General features: G+C 31.5%; 1 protein-coding gene across 2 annotated transcripts in view; it reads right to left on the minus strand.

The window, feature by feature from the left end:
• Positions 1 to 843: 843 nt before the first annotated feature.
• Cdc73 (cell division cycle 73) overlaps positions 844 to 21671 on the minus strand; it is a 120228-nt gene continuing 99400 nt past the window's right edge. The window contains exons 12-17 of one of the 2 annotated variants that reach the window (XM_047520550.1): positions 21573 to 21608; positions 21088 to 21175; positions 10301 to 10462; positions 7738 to 7838; positions 3869 to 4010; positions 844 to 2606 (exon numbers count right to left, since the gene is read on the minus strand). In XM_047520550.1, the coding sequence (XP_047376506.1) occupies positions 2570 to 2606; positions 3869 to 4010; positions 7738 to 7838; positions 10301 to 10462; positions 21088 to 21175; positions 21573 to 21608 (566 nt within the window). In that variant the 3' untranslated portion in view covers positions 844 to 2569. Of the gene's footprint in view, positions 2607 to 3868; positions 4011 to 7737; positions 7839 to 10300; positions 10463 to 21087; positions 21176 to 21572; positions 21609 to 21671 lie in introns of those variants that run through there. The other variant, XM_047520551.1, reaches the window with a different exon arrangement.

Below are 21671 nucleotides of genomic sequence, written 5' to 3' on the forward strand. Positions count from 1 at the left end.
TTTTCAAATAACAAATTAAACCAGTGATTCTCATTCCTTCCTACATGTTGAAATTAGCTGGAGAACTTCTGAAAAATACTGAGACCAGGTCTCATCCCAGATAAATTAAATGAGAATAGGAATTTAGCCACAAATATTTTTCAAAACTCTCCAAGTGATTCTAATGTTCAGTGTTGAGATCTACTGATTGAAACCTAAATGCTTCTTTCTTATTGTTACTTGACTCAGAAGAATCCAAGGAATAAAGAAACAAAGCCCTCCTTTACAGTCAGAACAGACTAGAGTATCTCCAGTTAACAGTAACTTATGGGTAAGTCAAGTTTATTAATGTGCTCTTCATTTCCATTAAATTATCTACTCAGGTCTCTTCCCTCCCTGTACTTCTGTATTCCCAAACTCCAAGACCAAGTACAGTCAAACTACTTTTTGTAATAAACCAGTTACAATGAAAATACATCACTCATTCATGCATATAAATATTTACTGAATGCCTACTATGTGCAAGGCACTGTCTTAGATGCTGCTGTAGAACTAAGTCATGGGAGAATAAGTAGTAATTCACTAAGAGTTTTGTTTTGTGGAGTTTTTAGAATTAATCATTACAAATTACATGGACCTAATTAAGGGAACAAATGGTGAAAGAGAAAAAAAGAAACCGAAGTGCATACTAAGACTCTGATTTTTAAGTACATGGAATAGCATATCTGTACTTTTTCTAAAATTTCATACAATATTTCCAGAAGCCTTTGAATATACATAAGGAAAATTCAAAATAGAAAAATAAACCTTGTTCAAAGTAGATGTTAATTTTAACCACACTCTGTAGCAAGTAAATTTCATATATCAGTATAAATACCAAAAATCTTTATGGAAAGGTAGTCCATGTCCATTTGTAGTAGTCTTAATAAGTAATCTTACATAAAAATATTACAGATTCTAGTCCTTGTCTATTTCATCATGGACAAAGTTTACACAATACATAATTTACTTTGAGAATAGATTCATATGCTGAGAAATTCTAATGTGAACAAATTGAGTTTTCTTTTATCTTTAAAAAGAGTAGATGCAGAGAAGGGGGAAATAAAATGAGGGCAGAATCTGTTCAAACCTCATAAATATACTAAAACATAATAATTTAAAATGCTGACTGCTTTTCTTTTGGAGTGCCTTGTGAATTCCCTCTGAATAAATATCTTTTATTTTTATCATTGGTAAGGACTTTTGTGATTACTTAAAACATAAATAATAATTGCTTCTCATTTTATAGACAGCTTTAAATTCCAAAAAATAACTAGGTAATATCAGATTGATAAGAAAAGGCTAACTGTTTATAAAAAGAAAAAAAAAGTTAACCTAAGAGAGAATCACTGTGAAAAATAAAAAAAATGACGTAAGACAATGGTCAGCAACAATTCTAATGGCAAAAACAATTTAGGAGAATTAAAGTTCCCAGGAGTTTTTAGGAAGTAAAAGGTAAAAATCAAGACTCCAGGACCTTGAATGCAACACTCTGTCTAAAGTAGAGAAATAGTAAAATATTTTACTAAGTTAAAATATAGGTTTTACATTTTATACCATATTGAATACACACAAAAATACCAGTGTTTTTTTATCTTGTTTTTGTTCAGACACTTAAGCAAATGATCTTTGGTGCCCGGAAGTTTATCAATAGTTGGGGATAATGGAAGATAAGAAGTCCAAAATTGACATAGAAGACTCAAAATCCTATACCATATAAAACAAGGAAGTTAAAGTTATACTGCAATGATGCTGATATATATTCTTTCCCCCAAATCATACCCTAGTTTCCAAAATAAGCTACTATATAGCCTATCATGTTTTTAATCTGTTTTGAGATTTTGCAAGAGGAAAGGTATTGCAGATAGAAATATATCATTCTAAGATTTAAAATCAAGTGAGAAGAATGTACATTCATTAAATGTATTCATTTATAAGAAGTCTTGAAAAGGCTGAACAGTCAACCAAAGCTGAAGAACTGTTGTTGATTTTTCATTATTTCTTTTTAAATAAAGAATACGTGTAGACGTAGCATACATACAGGTTGCAATTTTGATTCATTCAAAAGTCACATCCCTTTGCTTGGTTTTTGAAGTTCCAGAGTCTAAAATTTAATACCACTCATAACACAGTATTTTCAGTAAAAGGAATTATAGAGCAATGAAAAATCAGAAGCAAGATGGCTTATACAGCCTTATAACCTCTAAATATACACACATTTATAACCTGTATTTATTTCTAAAGAAACAAATTTTAAGTAATGCTAATTTAACCAATAGAGAAAAAACTTCTATCAAAATATACAATTTCCATTACAGACTAGAAGGCTAATATTAAAAAAATAGTTATAAGCCAAAAAGTTTGCTTATATGGATGACAGGCATCATCCTTTTGAAGCAAAAGCATCAAATAAGGTCTTATAAAAGATTGATCTGTGACCTTCTTCATTTATAAGTTCTTGATAAATTCATAAAGCTTGAGTCTCAGTCTTTAGATAAAGGTATATCCATGCTTCTTAATCCAGCTTTTAGAGATGGAGGAACCAAGTAAGTCAGAATCTCAAGTGGGATTTATGCTTTACCATGTACCTGAAAAACAATTTTACAACAGGTTATAATGATTACAGAAATTTTAGAATTTTTTAGAGTATTACACATAAAAATAAGTGGACATTTCTTTCTTTCTTTTTTCTTTTTATTTTGGCGGTGCTGGGGATTGAACCCAGGGCCTTCTGCTTGCACTCTACCAACTGAGCTATACCCCTAGACCCCAAGATGACATTTCTTAAAACTTAACATCAACAGTGGAACAAGATGTTTTGTTTTCTAAAAGACTAGCAACTTGATACTACAACTTTTGAAATATAACCATTTTTGAATTAAGCAAGAAACTTTTTAAAATTAAAGGCTATAACCTAAGAATCTAGCTAGGAAAAATGTTTCTTTTTAACATATTATCAGTTATAACCATATCATGTTACCTCAATCACCTGACTTTGAGAAAACCTTAAAACTCCAGACTTAAACCAAGAAAGTTACAGATTTTAAGGATCATCTCAAGAGAAGAATAGATTAATGGTATTAGTTATGATCACATGCTCTTCTTAAATTTGCCTATTACAAAGGCATTACTAAATAAAAGGACTTCAAAACTCTAATTATACTAATTAAAATAAATTTAAAAACTCACTCTTTTCATGAGCTTCCCATAACCCAAATAGCCCAGATTTAGAGGCCTTTTGGTTCATGTAAAACACTGATATCACTTAATCCACACCTCTTGGATAGGTTAAAAAAAAAAATCAGGTTCAGAAAGGTCACATAGCTCACTGAAGCTAAATCACAAAACTAATACAAATCTATCTCTTGACTCAGAGTTTACTGTTCCTTCTAATAGACAGACTATAAAGCTTTTCTTTCCTTTTTTTTTGGGGGGGGGGGTACTTTGTTTTTGGTACTGAGAATGGAACCCAAGGGAGTTTTACCACTGAGCTAGTTCCCCAACCCTTTTGATCTTTTTTAATCTTGAGACAGAGATTCACTATGTTGTTTATGGCCTCATTAAGTTGCTGAGGCTGGTTTTGAACTTGCAATCTTCCTGCCTCAGTCTCCACAATCCCTGAGATCACAGGCAAACACCACTTACGTCCTGCTTTTTCATCTATTTCTAAAGTCAATATATCAAACATATTTGTTACTTATCTATTACAGATCAACATCAAATTACACAATGCTCAAAGAAAGGAATGAAGAAATATGGTTGACAATTTAAGAAACTTAGAATTTAACCAAGGAGACAAGAAAATTACTATAATAAAGTACAGATAAGTATATTTTAGGATCAGAATTACCTATCCAATGTTTCCCAGAACCGTAAGAAAACTGGTCTATCCAAATGACGTTTGTGATAACTGAGTTCTAATACTGTTACATCCCATTTTTGAACGTTTGGATCTAGACGAACTTCATCATACTTGAGATGGAAGGCTTTAACTACATGGGAAGCAGGGAGAAAAAAAAAATACTACTTTTTACTCAAACTATAATCAATATTATGAAAACATTTTACAGAAGTATAAAAATATATATCCACCACAGACATGAACCAGAACACTAAAAAAAAAAAACCCTTTTTGCCACCAACTGAAGTTACATTATAAACAAAGTAATTTAAAAAAAAAAAAGTTTTATTTGTTAAAGTGATTTTTTAAATATATGTTAAACACTGCAGTGTCATCAAAAATGCTCAGTTCAACAAATATTTAGTGAGGGTTTATATATGACAGTCACTGGAAACTAAAATGAAGAACAAGGTATGATAAAATGCATATGACTCAGTGAAGAATAAACAAGAAAAAGACTATTCAACAAATACAGCATAATCAGGGTACCTGAGCGTCTCAGAGACACAAGAAGAGTACCTTACCTAGTTCATGAATTCAGAAAACACTTGTACAGGCAGTAATATCTAACCTAATACCTAAAGGTCAAGTAAAAAGAAATAAGCAAGCGGAGAATAAAAGTTACCCAGTTAGGGAAAGAATACTCAAAGAGAAAATGGCTTAGTCTAGGAAATCACTAAATTTAAAAGAATTGCATCATGCAAAGTAATACAGGGAAAGGAAAAGGGATACAACCATACAAGTTAAGAACAATTCTGGGCTTCTACGCCATTTAAAGAGTTTGGACTTTTAATTATTTAAGAGATAGGGAGAGTCACCACAAAGTACTTAACAGAATCTACTACAATTTAGTAATCTAGAGGATAAAGAGATAGATTTCTTCAAATGGGTAGAAGATACATGAATGACAAGAGGATGATTCAAGAAATCAGGGAGGGGGGATGGGAATAAGAAAGACAGTAGAATGAATCATACAGTTACTTTCCTATGTCCAAATATGAACACGACCAGTGTAAATCCCCATTATGTACAACCACAAGAATGAGAAGTTATACTCCATGTATGTGTAATGTGTCAAAATACATGGTATTGTCTTGTATAACTAAAAAGAACAAATAAAAATTAAAAAAAGAAAGAAATCAGAAAGAATAGGACTTAGCAAAAAATGATGAAAAGGAGGAGAAAGATATTTGTAAGTAAAGATGTATCTAGCATTTAGTAAGGGCTTACTATATATTCTGCACTATTCTAGGCATTAAGTAAGGGTCTGGGGTAGATAATAAACTTACAATCTTTCTCTCCCCCTGACAACTAGCTGAATCATCCCAGGTAGTTTATTATTGTATTTACAATCAGTTTATCATTAATGGAGATGTTTTGCATGCACATACGTAAAATGTTTTAGATATTTTTTCCCTCCAATTATTTAGTTTTCTTACTACTATATGATTTTCACTATCACAATCATCACCTAGTGTCAGGGATTTCATTACAAATGACTTTGTAAGTTTTTTGGTAGCACCTTTATAAATTGCTTGTTCTGCATTGCTTGCTGGCATACTGGCTTTTAATATTAACAACTAATCAAATTTCAATTCTTGATGGAAATTTAAAATGAATAATTTATGTCAGGGTGTGTGTGTAGGTGTTATTTCTAAATTACTTTCTTAAGTCTCTTCCTCAGACACAAATTACTCATTCTGAATTTAATTAAACCAATTCACAAAAAAGACTTACATGAAGTTTGGAAAATCCATTTTTTAAAAATTGCCTATTTAAACATTTTTAAAATTATGAATTAAATATAATTCTAGTATTTCACTACTTTCTATTTTCCTTCTATGTTTTACTTTTCTAATTTGCTTACTGATTTGCTTTATATCATTCTTTAAAATACATATTAAAAAGTTATTTTTTAAAAAATGACATCTCAAGCCATGAAGATCTATCTATATTCTCCTTCAGTAATTTCAATAGTTTTAATTTTTATTGCTGTTTATTTTTCCACCAGGATAGAAAACTTCTTAAATTAAAGCTGTATATTAAAGTCCAAAAAGTTTAAGTCACTAGTAAAGAAAACATTGTAAGAGTTTCTCATCAGACAAAATATCCTATTTGCATGAAGAAATAGTGCTTTGAGCAAACTTACACCTATATTACCATAAAACAACTTTCTTATTCAGCAAAACAATTATAAGTTTTTAAGACCCTCCAAGTAAAAAAAAAGAAACCAGTAATATGGTGACACAATGAATATTACAGCAAAATATATGACTCAGAATTGCTCATTTTTGCAAAATCCATGAATCTTATCAATATTTTTGGTAGAAAAATGGAAAAGGTATCTTTTTGAATAATATTTAGATACACCGATAGCACGGCAAATGACAAAGGGACAACAGAACACAGAAGACTAATTTTTCCAATAATTTGTAAGAATTCAAAGAAATCATCATTGAAAGTTTTGATCAACAAATGTATATAGACCCTCAAGCATAAAATATTTTATGAGACTAACAAAAAGCTAAGAGATAATACACTTCTAAGTTTGTAGCTTAAGTAACTTACTAAAAAAGAAATTTGAGGACAAGAAATAGTTTGGAAATGAGGAAGAGAGTAAGACAATTAATTCCTTTTGGAAAAGGCTAAGTTGGAAGTACCAGTGCAACATCATCAAGGAGTTACCTCACAGTTAGTGAGCTATGTATGCCTAGAATATCAAGCCAGAGAGACATAACTTTCAGAATAAGAAGATACAGATGGTAGCTGAAAGACCTCTGTAAGAGGATATTCAGAATTAAAGAAAAAGAGAAATAAGAACATAAATGGACAGTTGTGAGCCAGAGAAAAAGTGCCAAGAGAACACTGAGATAAAGTATAGCAAGTTCTTAAAAAAGAATTTTAAAAAGGAAGAAATAAGTTAACAAGTCAAATTCTGATAGGAGGTCAAAACTATCCAATACCTAGGTCACTGGTGACTTTGGTGAGAACAGTTTTTAGTGAGAAAGAGTCAAAATACAATGGATTGGAACAGAACAGAAAGTGAGTTAGTGAAAACAATACTTTAAAAAGAGAGAAAGGGTGAGGTCAAGAGTAAGGGTCCATTCAGTGGCTATTAACTGAACACTTCCCTGTACCAGGCATTCTTCTGTGTTAGAATACAAAAGAGAATAAAGCAGAAAGGACTCTCCTGTCATAAAACTTGCATTCTGGCCAGGGGAGACTAACAATAAAGATTTAAAAATTAGATGATGTTAAGCAACTTTAAGTGCTCTCAAGAAAATAAAAAAGCTTAAGAGAGCAACTCAGAGGAGATGACAGCAATTTCAAAGAGGATGATGGTCAGAGGAAAATTCTGTAAAGACAGAGCACAAGGTGAGATCTCAATGAAGAAAAAAAGTCCATCTTAAAGCCAATCTTATTACAATCATTCAAGATGATGGGAATAGATGAAAAATGTCACAGGCATTTTAAGTTACTGATATACAGTTCTGATCAGCAAAAGCCAACTTATTTATAAACTAGTTATCAATTTTAATCAAAACATGGATGAATAATAATTATTAATGATTTTAAGTGACCCCCAAAATAATTACTAATGTTGTAGGACAGATAACATTCACTTTTAGATATAACTACACAGAAAATAATAATGTGTAACAAAGTTTGAAAAATATTTCATAAGTGTTTAAGTTAATATTATGCTACTTAATAGCAATCCATTAATATACACATTATATATGCAGAGCCATATATAGCTCTGTTCAATAAAGAACATTTCTACATTGGATAAGCAGTAAATATACAGAGAACCTTACTTTTGGCAAATATGTCAACTGGTGATCCATCAGGCAAAAGCCATGGCCAACCTTTGAACTGCCAAGCAGGACCTTGCACAAAAACTGCTACAACCCGGTCCCTACAAGTAGAAAGGGGATGGGAGTGCATAGGAAGAATATCTCAAATTTGACCTTAGTTACTGTAAATCCCTAAGGAAAGAGTTTCACAATTATCCACGTGATATAATCTCCTATCAATCTTCTTGGTGATACAAATATGGTAAATATGTTACTTTTCAATCTGAATTACAACTAGAACAAGTTATTTACTGTACTTCCTTTCCATGCACCTAAGTCTTTCAAACAATTACATACCCAACACTTTTATGTCATCTTTTCAGTTTTTGCTTTTCACTTATATTAAATGGAATAGGGGCCCACTTTTTCATGGCAATAGGGAACACCAGTTGATCTATTAACTGAAAAAAATGCTTCTAAAAGGAAGTAATTTAGTATTCAAATACACCTTAATACATTTTACTTTAAAACATGACATTAACTTGCCATTTTTGACATCCTTATTTTTTAGTTTTTCCAATATGTGAGCAGAAATCTGAGAACAGAAACCACCTTGACTTTTGTAATTTTTCCTCGTTTTATAACCATTTCATGTCCTCTAAATGTCAACTTTTTTAAAAAACAAAACCACTTCCAACCATGCAAACCAGTTTTCAAGGGAAGAACAAATCTCTTTCTAAGCCCTCATACTTCATTATTTTGGACAATATTTAATTAAATGGGGAAATTGTAAGTACTGCCATAAACATAAGTGTACAGCTAAAGAGGTGGGAACAAAAACAACCAACAATAATGCTTAACCTTAGTGACAGTTACTATGGGACAGTGCTGTTTTAAGCACTTTACACATTACTCATGTTAATCCATTTAATCTCCAAACCTGTTTGGTGAGGTGAATATCAGATATCCCCATTTTACAGATGAAGAAACAGAAGTTACATGGGTATTAGAGAAAAGCCCACAGAAGGCAAAGAAAGAAAGGGAGAGAAGATGAGAGAGGAAGGGAGAGAATGAAGGAGTAGAATGAATCATTAATTTGGGCAATGGGTATGATATTTGCTTCCATTTGAGGACTGATAAACCATTAGAACAGTCACTCAGGATTATTATAGAAACAGTATGACTCTGCAGCTCCCTGAAACAATCTTAGAAATGCAGATTACACTTTCAAAATCACTGCTTTAGATGACAATCTACATATTCAACCAAATATTAAACTAGGGTTACCTGCTATTCAATTAAAAAACCTACAGCAACTATCAAAGTTGCTGTGAAAAACCACAACCTTAAAATTCTTACTCTGTACAAGATGTCTGAGGCTAAAATTCAATCTAAAATAAATTTCCACTTTCAGGGAAACATACCACTAAGTGTCAAAACCATCTTTAATAAAGCAACACATTATTAAATAATCCCTAAATTTTGCAATTTAATTTGTCTCATATAATAGGAACCAACCAAACTAAAGGGAATTTTCTGGACAGGGATCACCTAGATCCTATTGGGTCTCTCACAATTAGCAGGAAAGCAATATAATATAAATGCTACCCTGTCTCCAAGAATTTTCAAAAGGATAATTAAAAGAAGACAAGGAAAATACTAATTCTGCCTATGACACCAATGATAAGACTCTAACACTTATCAGCAATATTTTATAGCACTGTGACAACACCTGTGCACACTCAGTATTATTTTCCACATATAATGATATCCTATAAACATAATACAAGATAGTTTTAACTCTCCTACTTAGTTTTAAGCTTAGTATCTGAAATTCTCATCTTGTTCACTTTATATGTTACTCAAATTATGCACTGGAAAGAATTATAATTAAAAATCCTTTATTCTTTCATAAATTTTTAATATGCTAATATTCTCAAGGGCATGAATTCCTAATAAAGGAAACTAACAATAATTTCAAAGGTAAATTTCATATAATGTACCATGTGCTATGTTCTCTGTTATCACAATGAAACTCTCAGGCTTTGAATTTTTACTCCAGTTTAATGAAAATTTATGACAATTCATATATATGATTTTATAGTTTCTCTAAATTACAAACAGCTTAATATTTTGTTAAAGGACATTTTAACACAATAAAATAACTACATACTGATAAAAAGAACTGACCATGTTATGTCTTTCAGTAAATTATGTCCTCACTATGCTATCATCTATGTCTTACCAGAAAAAAGTGAGTTCTCCAAATCAAGATTTTAAAATAGAGGACCTTAAGTCTATTCGGACTATCCTTAAAAGCTGATCCAGAAAAAATGAACAAGCAGAATATTTTGTACTCTACATTTTCAGAAGTTAGTATGGTTCTTTTTATAAATAAAGTTTACCTATTCAAAGTGTAAGTTTGTTTACGTATTCTAAGAATGCTAAAATTACTGTTGACCAAATTAGATCTGAATACATCAACAGATCTTTATTTAATGAAACCTGATACGTGTTCAACTTTTAAAAATCAACAATACACACACAAAAAAATTAATGAACATAAAAAAATAGACTATCTTACCAATCTTGAGGCATAAGTTTAAGGGGCTGGTCTACAACTCTATAAGGTACTGTGACACTAATTGCAGTGCCCCCTGGCTGCATCTGATCTTTTCTTCTCTGTATTAGTGTTTCATTTTCTCGTTGACATCCTTGTTTTTTCTTTTCATCTGATGGAACAAATCTTAGAAAAAAGGTGAGAAAAAGTCAAATGAATTCGATGTTGGTAATACTCGGAAAACATTATTGTAAAAAATTTTTAAACATCAATGTTTTAAACTAAAAATGCTTATTTTTAAATAAACCAGCCCTGTATGTACAAAACATAATGCCTGGAGAGTATGGATCTTTCCTTAAACACCAAACAGAACTAAAATACATAATAGGGCATAATTTTTGTGTGTGTAAAAACACTTCATATTTACTTAATGAGCACTTAGCATTTTCCACACTGATCCTTGGTTTCGCAAATAACATTAGAAGACAACTTTGTGATAAAGGGAAGTTTTATTAAAATTCAAAAGATCACCTAAGAGAACGATGACTGCTGGGGCTGGTTAGACACTCTTCTTCACTGGGCAACTTAGCCTATCCGGTACTTCACAAATACCCTTTTCACATTTTATGCTTCTGCAAAATTAGGAAATTACCATCGAACTTCAGAATTGCTTTGAAGATTTTAGAGTAGAAAAATCAGTGCATGCCAAAAGTCCACTTAATAGCACTAATATTATCTTACTATCTGTCCATTGTACCCCCATAGATATTTTCAAAAATAATCTAACATTCTGGAAAGCTGCTGCCAGCTCCAAAATTGGCTAGTTTATGAGCATTTTAAAACTCTTATTTTCTAGAATTGGTTTAATTTATTACTCAAAATGTAGTCTCTCCGATTCAATGGGGATAATACAATATCACTACAACAAATATCATTTTGCTTCTAAATTTTAGGAGAGATGAAAGGGTAAGAGGGCAAAGAGGATGCATGAGATACTGCATTTGATAGTCCCTTGAAAACTTTCAATACCACGTACTAGATTCATATTAATTTTGTAGTCATGAAAATTTTCGGTACATGTTGATAATAGTTATAGTAATTTTGTGTCTAAACTGACTGTTCACACATCCATTTCGTATCTGATGAAAAAGTTAACAAGTCCATATCATTTCAAAATTTCCCCCATATAAGCATTTGCTCAGTATAGATTTTAGTTATTTTATTTATTAATCAAGCTCACAAAGAAAACATCAAATACAATACCAATGCCTGGAATAATGAAACATTATTTCATAAACTAATATTTCATGCATTGTTGGAAACTGAATTCTAACAGACACAACAAAAAACATTAAGTGAACAATGTGAAATGCTTTGTCATATAAATTATAAAAAATAAAAAGTTGCCCTTTTGCACTTCTGTTCCAGGTACATAGAACAAAGTGATCTTACTTCTAAGAGAAAGATGCTTTTCCTTTAACTTTTCTCAATCATGTCTATGCCTACATGAGATTAAAACTGTTTAAATTTTTAAATATAATAATATTGTAAATTTCTCATCTATGGCTTCTGAAATATGGTGTGAAACTACAGAATTATTTATGAGTATAAAATCACTTATAAATTTTGATAATGAATGAATTAAAAATATACAAATGAATGATCTATTATAATAGTCAACTAATAAAAAAGTCTATTAAACACATAAATCAACTTCTGATGCCTAAGAAATAAGAATACAGCATCTGGAAGTTTATATATTGGTTGCTCTAAGTTTTATGAAAGCTCAGTTTCTCATAGTTTTAAAATTAATCAGAGCACTTGAATTTTTTTATATGCTCTGGTATTTTAATTTCTGATTTAATCAAGGTATTTTCTTAAAGTAGCCTTCTAATGTCAGCAGTAGAAAACAAGTTTATTTCAAAATGCTTTTCAGTCTTATTTTTAGTATGAGGTGAATTCTTCTGGAATTTGATTCAGTACTACAAAGAGTCTTTTGTAAACCAAGCAATCTATCTGCATTAAAATAATAAATTCACTTTTTCTCAGAAGTATAGACTTTATGACCTCTTCTAAACCTATTATATGATTAGTATACCATAAGTGATCAATATGAATTCTACTTACCCTATTGTAATTCATGAAAACTAAGATACCAATGACTATGAGTTTATTTTGCACCTCTACGGGAAAAAAAAAAAAAAAAAACCTGCCAATTTATCTATGATAGTACTTCAATGATATGCTACATAAATCAGTGCCATTATCCCTCTAAGAATCAGATGAGTCTCTGAATTTAAACTGCACTCCTTGAAATTTTGATAGGAAATCCTTTCACTTGTTTCTCAGGAACAACCTTTCTTAGGTTCCACAAAGCATCTGGTGGTTATTTTATAAGAAAATAAGAGACTGGGGTCATTCCTCCAACAAAGAATAATTCCCAAATATCAACTTTATGCCCCATGTCTTCATTTCAGTGTAATTCTGCACATACAATATTTTTATTGGCACAAAATTTACATGCAATGAAATACACAAATTAGTTTCAACAAATGTATATCCATTCCAATCTAGATAAAGAATTATTCATCGATTCATTAAGTATTCTTATGCACCTGTCAGTCAATCATCACACTTCCTTAAACAAGCGAAGACAGTCTGCTTTCCACCACCATACACTAGGTTTTGCCAGTCCTGGGAATTCATATATACAGATCATACAGGATGTATTCCTTTGTACCTGGCTTCTTTCAATTTAATGTTTCTAACAGACATTCCTCCTGTAGAGCTTATCATTCTTTTACTGCTGAGAATTCTATTGTAAGAATTATACCATGATTTGTTTATTCATTCTTCTGCGGGTGGACAATACTCAAGTGTCTTGGTCCATTTGGAATGCTACAACCAAAATTCCATAGACTGAATGGTTTATCAACTACAGAAATTTATTTCTCATAGATCTAGAGGCCTGGAAGTTCAAGATCAAGATGCTGGCACAATTGGAGTTTAGTAAGGACCTGCTTAACAATTCAGTCAGTCTTTTTTTTTTCTCTGCGTCTTCATCTCAAAAGGGACAATGGAGCTCTCTGAGTACTATTTTCTAAGTATACTAATTCTGTTAATAAGGGTACAGTTTGCATGATCTAATAACCTTCCAAAATCCCTGCCTCATAATCCCACCAAACTGGTAATCAGGTTTTAACATACAAAATTAGGAGGAAAGGGAATACATAACATTCAGTCTACACCACATTGGTTCCAAAATGTGAGTTACTGCAAATAAAGCTAATATAAACATTCTTATATAAATGCTTGTGTAAATATATGCTTTCATTTTTCTTACTCCTTCCAGTGAAAATACTGGATGATGGGTCATATTTAACTTTAAAAGGCACCGCCAGAAAGTTTTCCAAAGTAGTTGTACATTTTATATTTCCACAAAAAAATGTATGAACTCTAATTTTTCAGCCTAAAGTTTAGACTTTCTGATGGGTAGCCATTTGTATACCTTCCTTTGTTTCTGCATATTTTAAACAGGACTCTTTAAACTTGATCTGTAGGAGTTGCTTACACATTCTAGATATAAATCTTTTGCCAGAAATATGTAATTAGAGTATTTTCAAAACCATGAAAACTGTGTCAGTACTGCCACCTAGCCCAAGCAACTCTTAAGATGCCATCGACTATAAGATATAATTGTTTCAGAGAAATTAAATCATGAAAAATAAATGTACATTTTAGCATAATAAGTACATAATGATCTACCTAAATGATTAAACCAAGGTATAATCAAAGTGCTATCTGTGACAACATTATTAGTTTGGCTACATTAGATCACTGTCAATTATCAATATATTGTTGTGGTTCTATCACAACTCCATTCTCTGAAACATCTGATCAAGGTGATTGATAGCAATGATCAGATGAAAGAAACTGAAGGTGTTATAGAGAATAGGGCACAAAGTAAACCTATCAAGTTCTAATCAAACTTCAGTCTTAAAATAGCACAACAGTACTTTATTTCTATGCCTCTCCTTGTACAGCACATTTGAAAAAGTTATGCTCTATCAATAAAAAATATTATAGTTATCAAATTATAAGATGGCAACCAATATTTAAACAAGAATGAAATAATTTTGTTTTCCTAGGCTACCAAAGTTAAATATATCTTTAGAGGTGTATTTAAGCATTTATTTGATCTTAAATTTAAGCCATATTTACTTCACTATGAATTTATCTTTTTTATTCAAAACATTCAATTTTCTACAATTTAAAAAGTCTTTGTTTTTTCATATAGTAATTTACATAATTTGCCATCTCCCTACCAGATTCCAGGTTTCTTGAAGGCAGAGCCAGTAACTCAGAGATGACATTCATACCAACTTACATACTGCTCAGTAATTAATATAAGATCAAATAATGGATAAACTGAAAAAACAGTATGAAAAAATTACTTAAATGAAACTTTGTGACTTAATCTTTCTAAGTGTTCAGCTGGGCGCAGAGGCCTATAATCCCTGTGGCTGGGGAGCCTGAGGCAGGGGAACAGCAAGTTTTGAGGCCAATCTCAGGAACTTAAAAAAAACTTGTCTCAAAATTAAAAATAAACAGAGCTGGGGACTGTGGAGGGGGCTTAGTGGTAAAGCACCTCTGGGTTCAATTCCCAGTATAAACAAAACAAAACAAACAAATGGAAAAAAAAAAAAAAACTCACCTTCTATGAATTCTGACTTCCTTTCAGGAATTATAACAACTGTATTTCTATGTACATGTTGAAAAAGGTTTAAGGAACAGCAAGTTAACACTAGTTAACATTAACAAATTAAGACCTTTAAAAACTGTCTTTTATTCCGTTTCTTGGTATGTTAACATGACAGACTTACCAAGTTATTGGAACATTTCCAAAGGGGGAAAAAAGAAAATTTATGAATTAAGTATAAAAAATTTTTAAAGGCATCTCTGAGTTAGCTACAAGAAATAAAGAATGTATGAACAAAAATGAGCGAAGAAAGGAACTCGAAGAAAGAATGACACTAGTCTGCTAACCACAGAAGTCACTTAGAAACCAATTAAATCTCATCTTTTTTTTTTCACATTTCACTAATCTCCTAGAATAGGAAACTGAGCTCCAAACCTGCTCAATGTAGGGAATCTAATCAGAGTTTCTTTCCTCATAAAGAGGAACTCAATGCAACAGTAAACTAGAAATAAAATACTACCCATTCTCGCTCTTCTTCCACTCCAAGTCTTAAACCATACCTGGCATTTGCAAAGAAAATGTTTCAAAACTGTATATACAGTAAGAACAACATCTGGACGTTAAAAATCTCAAACTGAAAATTTAATTTAAATTGATGCTAGATTGGTAATGCTCCCAGGTGCTTATTCAGCAAATCTTCTCTGTAATACTCTCACATTTGCTTGAAACTCAAGGAATTTGCACAGGAAAAAAATTCCAAGGAATATCTAAAGAGGTAAGAGCCAAATCTTTCAGAAATGTTGAAAAGCAACAGTTCATAGATTCATTCTAACAAACCCCAAGTGGGATGTATAAAAAAGAAGTGCATATCTAAGTATAGGAGATAAATTTAACAAAATGTTTAAAGAAACCACACAGAGTAGATTTCCTTCAAAGGACGAATTATCTCACTAACTTATCATCACCAACAAAGGGAGTTGGGAGATAGGGTAATAGTATATTCAATGTTCTGAGAAAAAATAAATAAATTCTATATTATTTTCCAAAGTGGCTTTACCATTTTGTACTATCTGTGGTTGTCGGGAACAAGAACTACTTTCATTCAAATATAAGCTACAGTGATTGTTCTGTCTGCTTTCTTTTCCAATGGCTATTTCCCAGATCTCAAAAGCTTCCTCATGGGCATGTGCAGAACAGTATTTGGTGAATGCAAGGGAAACCCTCTTCATATTTTTGGAGCATTCTCTGTGTGCAATCTCTCCTATTTGGAACCCTGCCCTGGGAAACTACTAACATGGCCAGAATCATGTGTTTTATCTAATCAGTTTTTCATGTCTGTAGAAGTAAAATGCATCTTTTAATATTTCCATAAGATGACCTTTACTATTTAGGATGTTAAAGGTTAAGCTGAGTTTTATTTTTTATTTCATTTATTTATTGATGGCTTAGAAAATTGAAGAATCCTCAATTTTACATAAAACCAAATAGAATCTATGCCAACTTGAACTATGGGTTACAGCCAGCACTGTAATTGTGTGGAGGAGGTTTCAATTATGCATTAATTACATAGCAAAGCCTCCCAGCTGACTCAAACGGTAGGGAAGATGTCAGTTGCAATGAGGTGTTAAACAATGAAGGGAGTGATTTAAACCTGGAAGAAAAATTAGGCATGATCTATCCTAAAAATGTGGTCTGTTTAATTGTCTGGCTTCTCTGTAGTAAGGCTACAAAGAAAAAGACACTAAAGTTTTCTTTATAATTTCTCTGTACGAGAAATATTAGATTTGTAATACATTAAGATGAACACTGAAAATGTCGAGAATGAAGAACTTAGGACAGAATTTGTAACATTTTTCAAACAGCCAAATATAGTCATCAAAAAATAAGAGTTGTCAATTATTAAAAACTGTGAAAATTGGATAATGCCAAATTTGCACATCATAAAAATTAGTTCAAAGGACCTTTAAATATCACCTGATCAAAAAAGTAATAATAATTAAGGTGTAAAACACTCAATATAAGCCAGGTACAGTGCTATAATCCCAGCAGTTTGGGAGATTGAGGAAGGAGGATCACAAGTACAAAGCTAGCCTCAGCATCTTAGCAAGGTCCTATGCAAGTCAGTGAAACCCTGTTTCTAAATAAAAAATATAAAAAGGGCTGAGAATGTAGCTCTGTGGTGAAGGGTCCCTGGTTTCAATCCCAGTACCAAATAAACAAAACAAACAAAATACTCAATATTAAATGCAATGAAGCTTCATGGGAACCTAAGTCAAGTTCCAGGTGTAGCTATGACTATTATTTATGCAAAAAAAGAAAGTAATAATATAGACACATTAAAATACTGGCAATTTCAAAAAAAAATTCACACATACAAATGCTGACTTTCAGATACATAAGTCCCCCATTCTCTAGTTTTCTCACTGTGTTCCCTACTCCCTTTCTCTTTCCTCAAACATTGACTTAATATCCATTTCTAGGCAACACTGTTTAAAACAATGTACCTACAAATATGAATAGAATAACAAACTCTTTTTTATGAAGAACTCAAAATTTAGTTTGAAAAACCCAAAATACAGCAGTAAGACATGGAAATTATCACCAGAAGGAAAACAGATACATATCTTATTTCACAGATTACAAATGACGAAAAACTACTTTTGCTATATTAGAAGGTGGAAAGGAGACATGAATGCTCACACAAACACTAAACATTTTTTAAAGCAGTTAATGCAATCCATTTTGCATGTGTTTCCATTATATTATCAAATATAACAAAATCATACTTCTTTTTCACCCAGTTGTAGATTATTTGAGGAATCTCAATAGATGGTCCATTCAAAAGACCCACAACTACTAAAACTTTATTATTATAAAAACCTAATACATTTCATTACTTCATTCCATATTGTTAATGGAAAAAAGTTTATTAAAAATTATCATTCAAAAGTATCTTTAAAAAGCTAGACAGTGAGTGAGTTAGGGATATGGTTCAAGAGAAGACTTCTTACCTGGTTTGTGTGAAATAGCCTGGGTTCAATCCCCAGCATTGAAATCATTAACAAGAACAAATTTAAAACTTAAATAAAATCATGTATAGACAGATATACTTGTATGTGCCAAGCTACCTATATTTTATAAAGAACATTATCTAAATTGAAGGCACTTTTGAAAACTGAATTCTAATAGTAATTTATTTGGTTTCTTTTAATCAGTCCTAAGTTATTTCAGAGACAGATGATAGTTTCTTCTTGGAGAGGAGGTTGCTTTTATTTTCCTCCTTAAATAATTATCATTATTACTCTACTGAGAAAGAAGTCAGAGAATTTATATTCTTTTGGGTATTATTTATGTTGTTGAATAAGGATTTTCCATACAAAACTGTCAACATAAGACATTTCAGATTACAAAATATTATCATTATTATAACACAGAAGTTAGGGCTTAAATTTTGTACAAAAGTTTTTGTCTTGTTTTTGATGTTTATCATGGAACTATAAGGACCAAAATAAATTCAATTTCTTAATGTAAATGTTTATTAGGAGCCTCCACTGTCCAAAGGGCGAGACTGTTAAAATGGTGTTCAGGTGACCTAGTTTTATTTCCTACTTTGCAAATAACTGACAGAATTAAATGAAGGCCAAATAGCCTTTAAGGTTCTTTCACCTCTCAGTATTTTAAACCAGGAATAAAAGTGTGCCAAATTAGATGTATTCTGCATCCTTTTTAGATCCCAAATTGTGGAAAATAATAAATTTCAACTATCTAATCAAGAAAAAGCACTATCATGTGTGTTGTCACTAATACAAATTGTGAGATGTGCTACATAAAACTTTAAAGGTTGATAACTGTTGAGGTCTGATTTGATTCTAAACTTATCTTCAAGATGTGATTCATATTTATAAAATATCAAAGTACATTATATTTTTCACTATACCTTGAAAAATATGGCATTGAAACTGGTGTTTATACCAAGTGCTAGAACAAATTCTATTTTATCAGTTGAAATGAATGACTCATAACCCATAGCACCACAATCACGTGAGCACCTAGAAGGTTAGGTCTGTGGTATATTTGTTTACATAATAATTCACTCTTTAGTTATACTGCTCTACAGACGTTTGTTCCCAATATATGCAGCAATCCCCCAAGCAAGTTATCACTAGATTACATCTGAATCTCTTAGCTGAGGTATCAGCAAAACTGATATTAAACGTTTCTAATGCTAAGTGTACCCCAAACCCAAAGAAAAACATATTTATAGCTAAATGGTAAATATTTTATGAAATACTTTGCGTTTTTAATTCTTACATACAACTCAAACAATGAAGAAGCATGAATTAAATTTCTTGTTGCTGTAACAAATTAATGTGGGCTGGGGAGATAGCTCAGTCGGTAGAGTGCTTGCCTTGTAAGCACGAGGCCCTGGGTTCGATCCCCAGCACCAAAAAAAAAAAAGAAAAAAATATATATCTTATAAACTTCCAGTTCCAATTATGATGGTATAAAACCCACCACTTTATCAACACCCAGAAATGCTAGATGAAATATAACAAATACATGAAATGCAAAATAGCTGAGCTAGAAAGAAAATCATCATCTCTAAGAAGAAAAACTGAAACCCATCCAGTGTACTGGTGTTGCAGAGAAACTATATGTGTTTTGGTTTTACCACACTTACAAGGACAGAGAAACTAGAAGGTACGAAAAGTCACATTATCAATTGGGGGGCACGTGGACAGTTTTCAATCAAATGTCAAAGAAGCATATCTATCTTGATCTGACTCTAATAGGGGAAGAAAAAGAACTCCTAGATGATTTGTGGGCCAACCACATGTCACTCAGAACTGATATGAATTTGAATTTATACTGACCCAGTAAATCAGAAATTCTCAAGTTGAGAATTTAACAAAAAAAAAAAAAAAAAAAAAAAAAAATCAACTAAATCTTTGGGTATTTCTTGAAGCATCTAGCAAAAAAGAATCACAAAATCCCTGGAGGAGCATGCCTTCAACTAGGAATTTCCTCAAATACAGTCATGTTAAGATTAGTAACAGCTCAAATTCATAACAAATATCAAAATTAAATGATTTGGGTACATAACACAATTGGATAATTTGACAACTTTTATTTCATTAAATACCGTAAGAAAGTACCAAACACTATGAAAATGTTATAGCAGAATATAGTTAACCCCCCTTTCCAACTAGTGATACCTCTCTTATCCCCCTAAAATATTATTATATATTTTGAACTCTTCTATCTTCTTTCTCCCTATGACAAAAAGCACTCTGACAGAAGAATTCCTTGAGCTCTTTCTGTTTTCCAGTAGCCATGAGTCTAGCAGCTTTCCTCTTTCATGTCCTTCTGCCATAGTGTTCTGCCTGACCCCAGGCCTAGAGCAATGTGGCCAAACATGGACTGAGACCACTGAAACTATATAAGCCAAAATAAACTTTTCTTCCTGTCAGAGCAATAAAAAGCTGACTAACAGAGGTTTATTAGGACAAACTGAGTACAATTATGACTATGGTCATTTTTAAAAGGAAATGGGGAAAAGACATTAAAATTTCCAAATTAATAAGCATTTGTAAATTTTAACATAGGGTGTATGTTTGTTTCATTTTCACTTCTTTCATCTTTATTATTACATTTCCTTTTTCATTTTCACTCAACTTTTACTGCTTTCTAGGTTAAACAACCATGCTCCCCCACTTGCCTGTCTCCTTCAACTATATAATTAATATACTGAAAGAACCTTCATCTGCTTTGGAAATATTTTAAGATCTTCAGGGAAAAATCAAAACAACATAATTTGGGATGGGAGTGAAGTTTGAACAAGGTCCTAGGTTCAATCCCCAGAACTGTGCCAAAAACAAAACAAAACACCCTAATTCATTTTAAGAATTAATACAATAGTATCCTTTTCATTAGAACTTCAGTCAGCATTTCTTTAACTTTCTCTAAAGGATGCAGATACAAAAATTATACTTGAAAAATTATACTTTAGCTATCAAGTAAAATTTTGTTTTTGTTTTCTCCAAATAATACTGAATCAGTAACTATCACATCTCAATATCCTATGAAAAATTTTTTTTAAAAAATTACTTACTTCAGATCTTGTAGAAGGTCTTTTGCATTAAGCATGGTTATTAAAGAGGTGGTAGCTGCAGGAATTATAATGATGGGTGTTCGAGATCCTGGAAGGACACAATTTTAAAGGTAATAAATACATTATTGTTGTTGTTTATTAAAAGGAATTATACTTACTTTACTAAAAATTAAAAGCCAATTAACGTACAATTTGAATTCTTTTGAGCTAAAAAAATATATTAAGCCCAGGGATGTGGTTCATTGGTATAGCACCTTCCCTTAGTACCAAAATACATGTGTGTGTATATACAAACATATACACATTTCAAGTCAACAAGAATAAAAATGTTTAATCACCAGTATAATTACTGACTAATAAGAAATGATACCAACCACACATAATTTGACATAGCTGCACAAGTATTATAGTCCGAATTTGCAACCTAGTTTCAAACACATTTATTTTTTAAAGTAAATTTAAAATCATATTATGCATAATCTCACCTTTCTTCTGATTTGGGGGAGGTCTTGCTTGAGAAACTATAAGAAGAGGGGAAAAATCACAATTGAGTTTTATAAAAACTATATCCTTATTTTCAAATT

Source organism: Sciurus carolinensis, chromosome 12 (genome assembly GCF_902686445.1).
Source record: "Sciurus carolinensis chromosome 12, mSciCar1.2, whole genome shotgun sequence".
In the NCBI taxonomy this organism is placed as follows: Eukaryota; Metazoa; Chordata; class Mammalia; order Rodentia; family Sciuridae; genus Sciurus; species Sciurus carolinensis.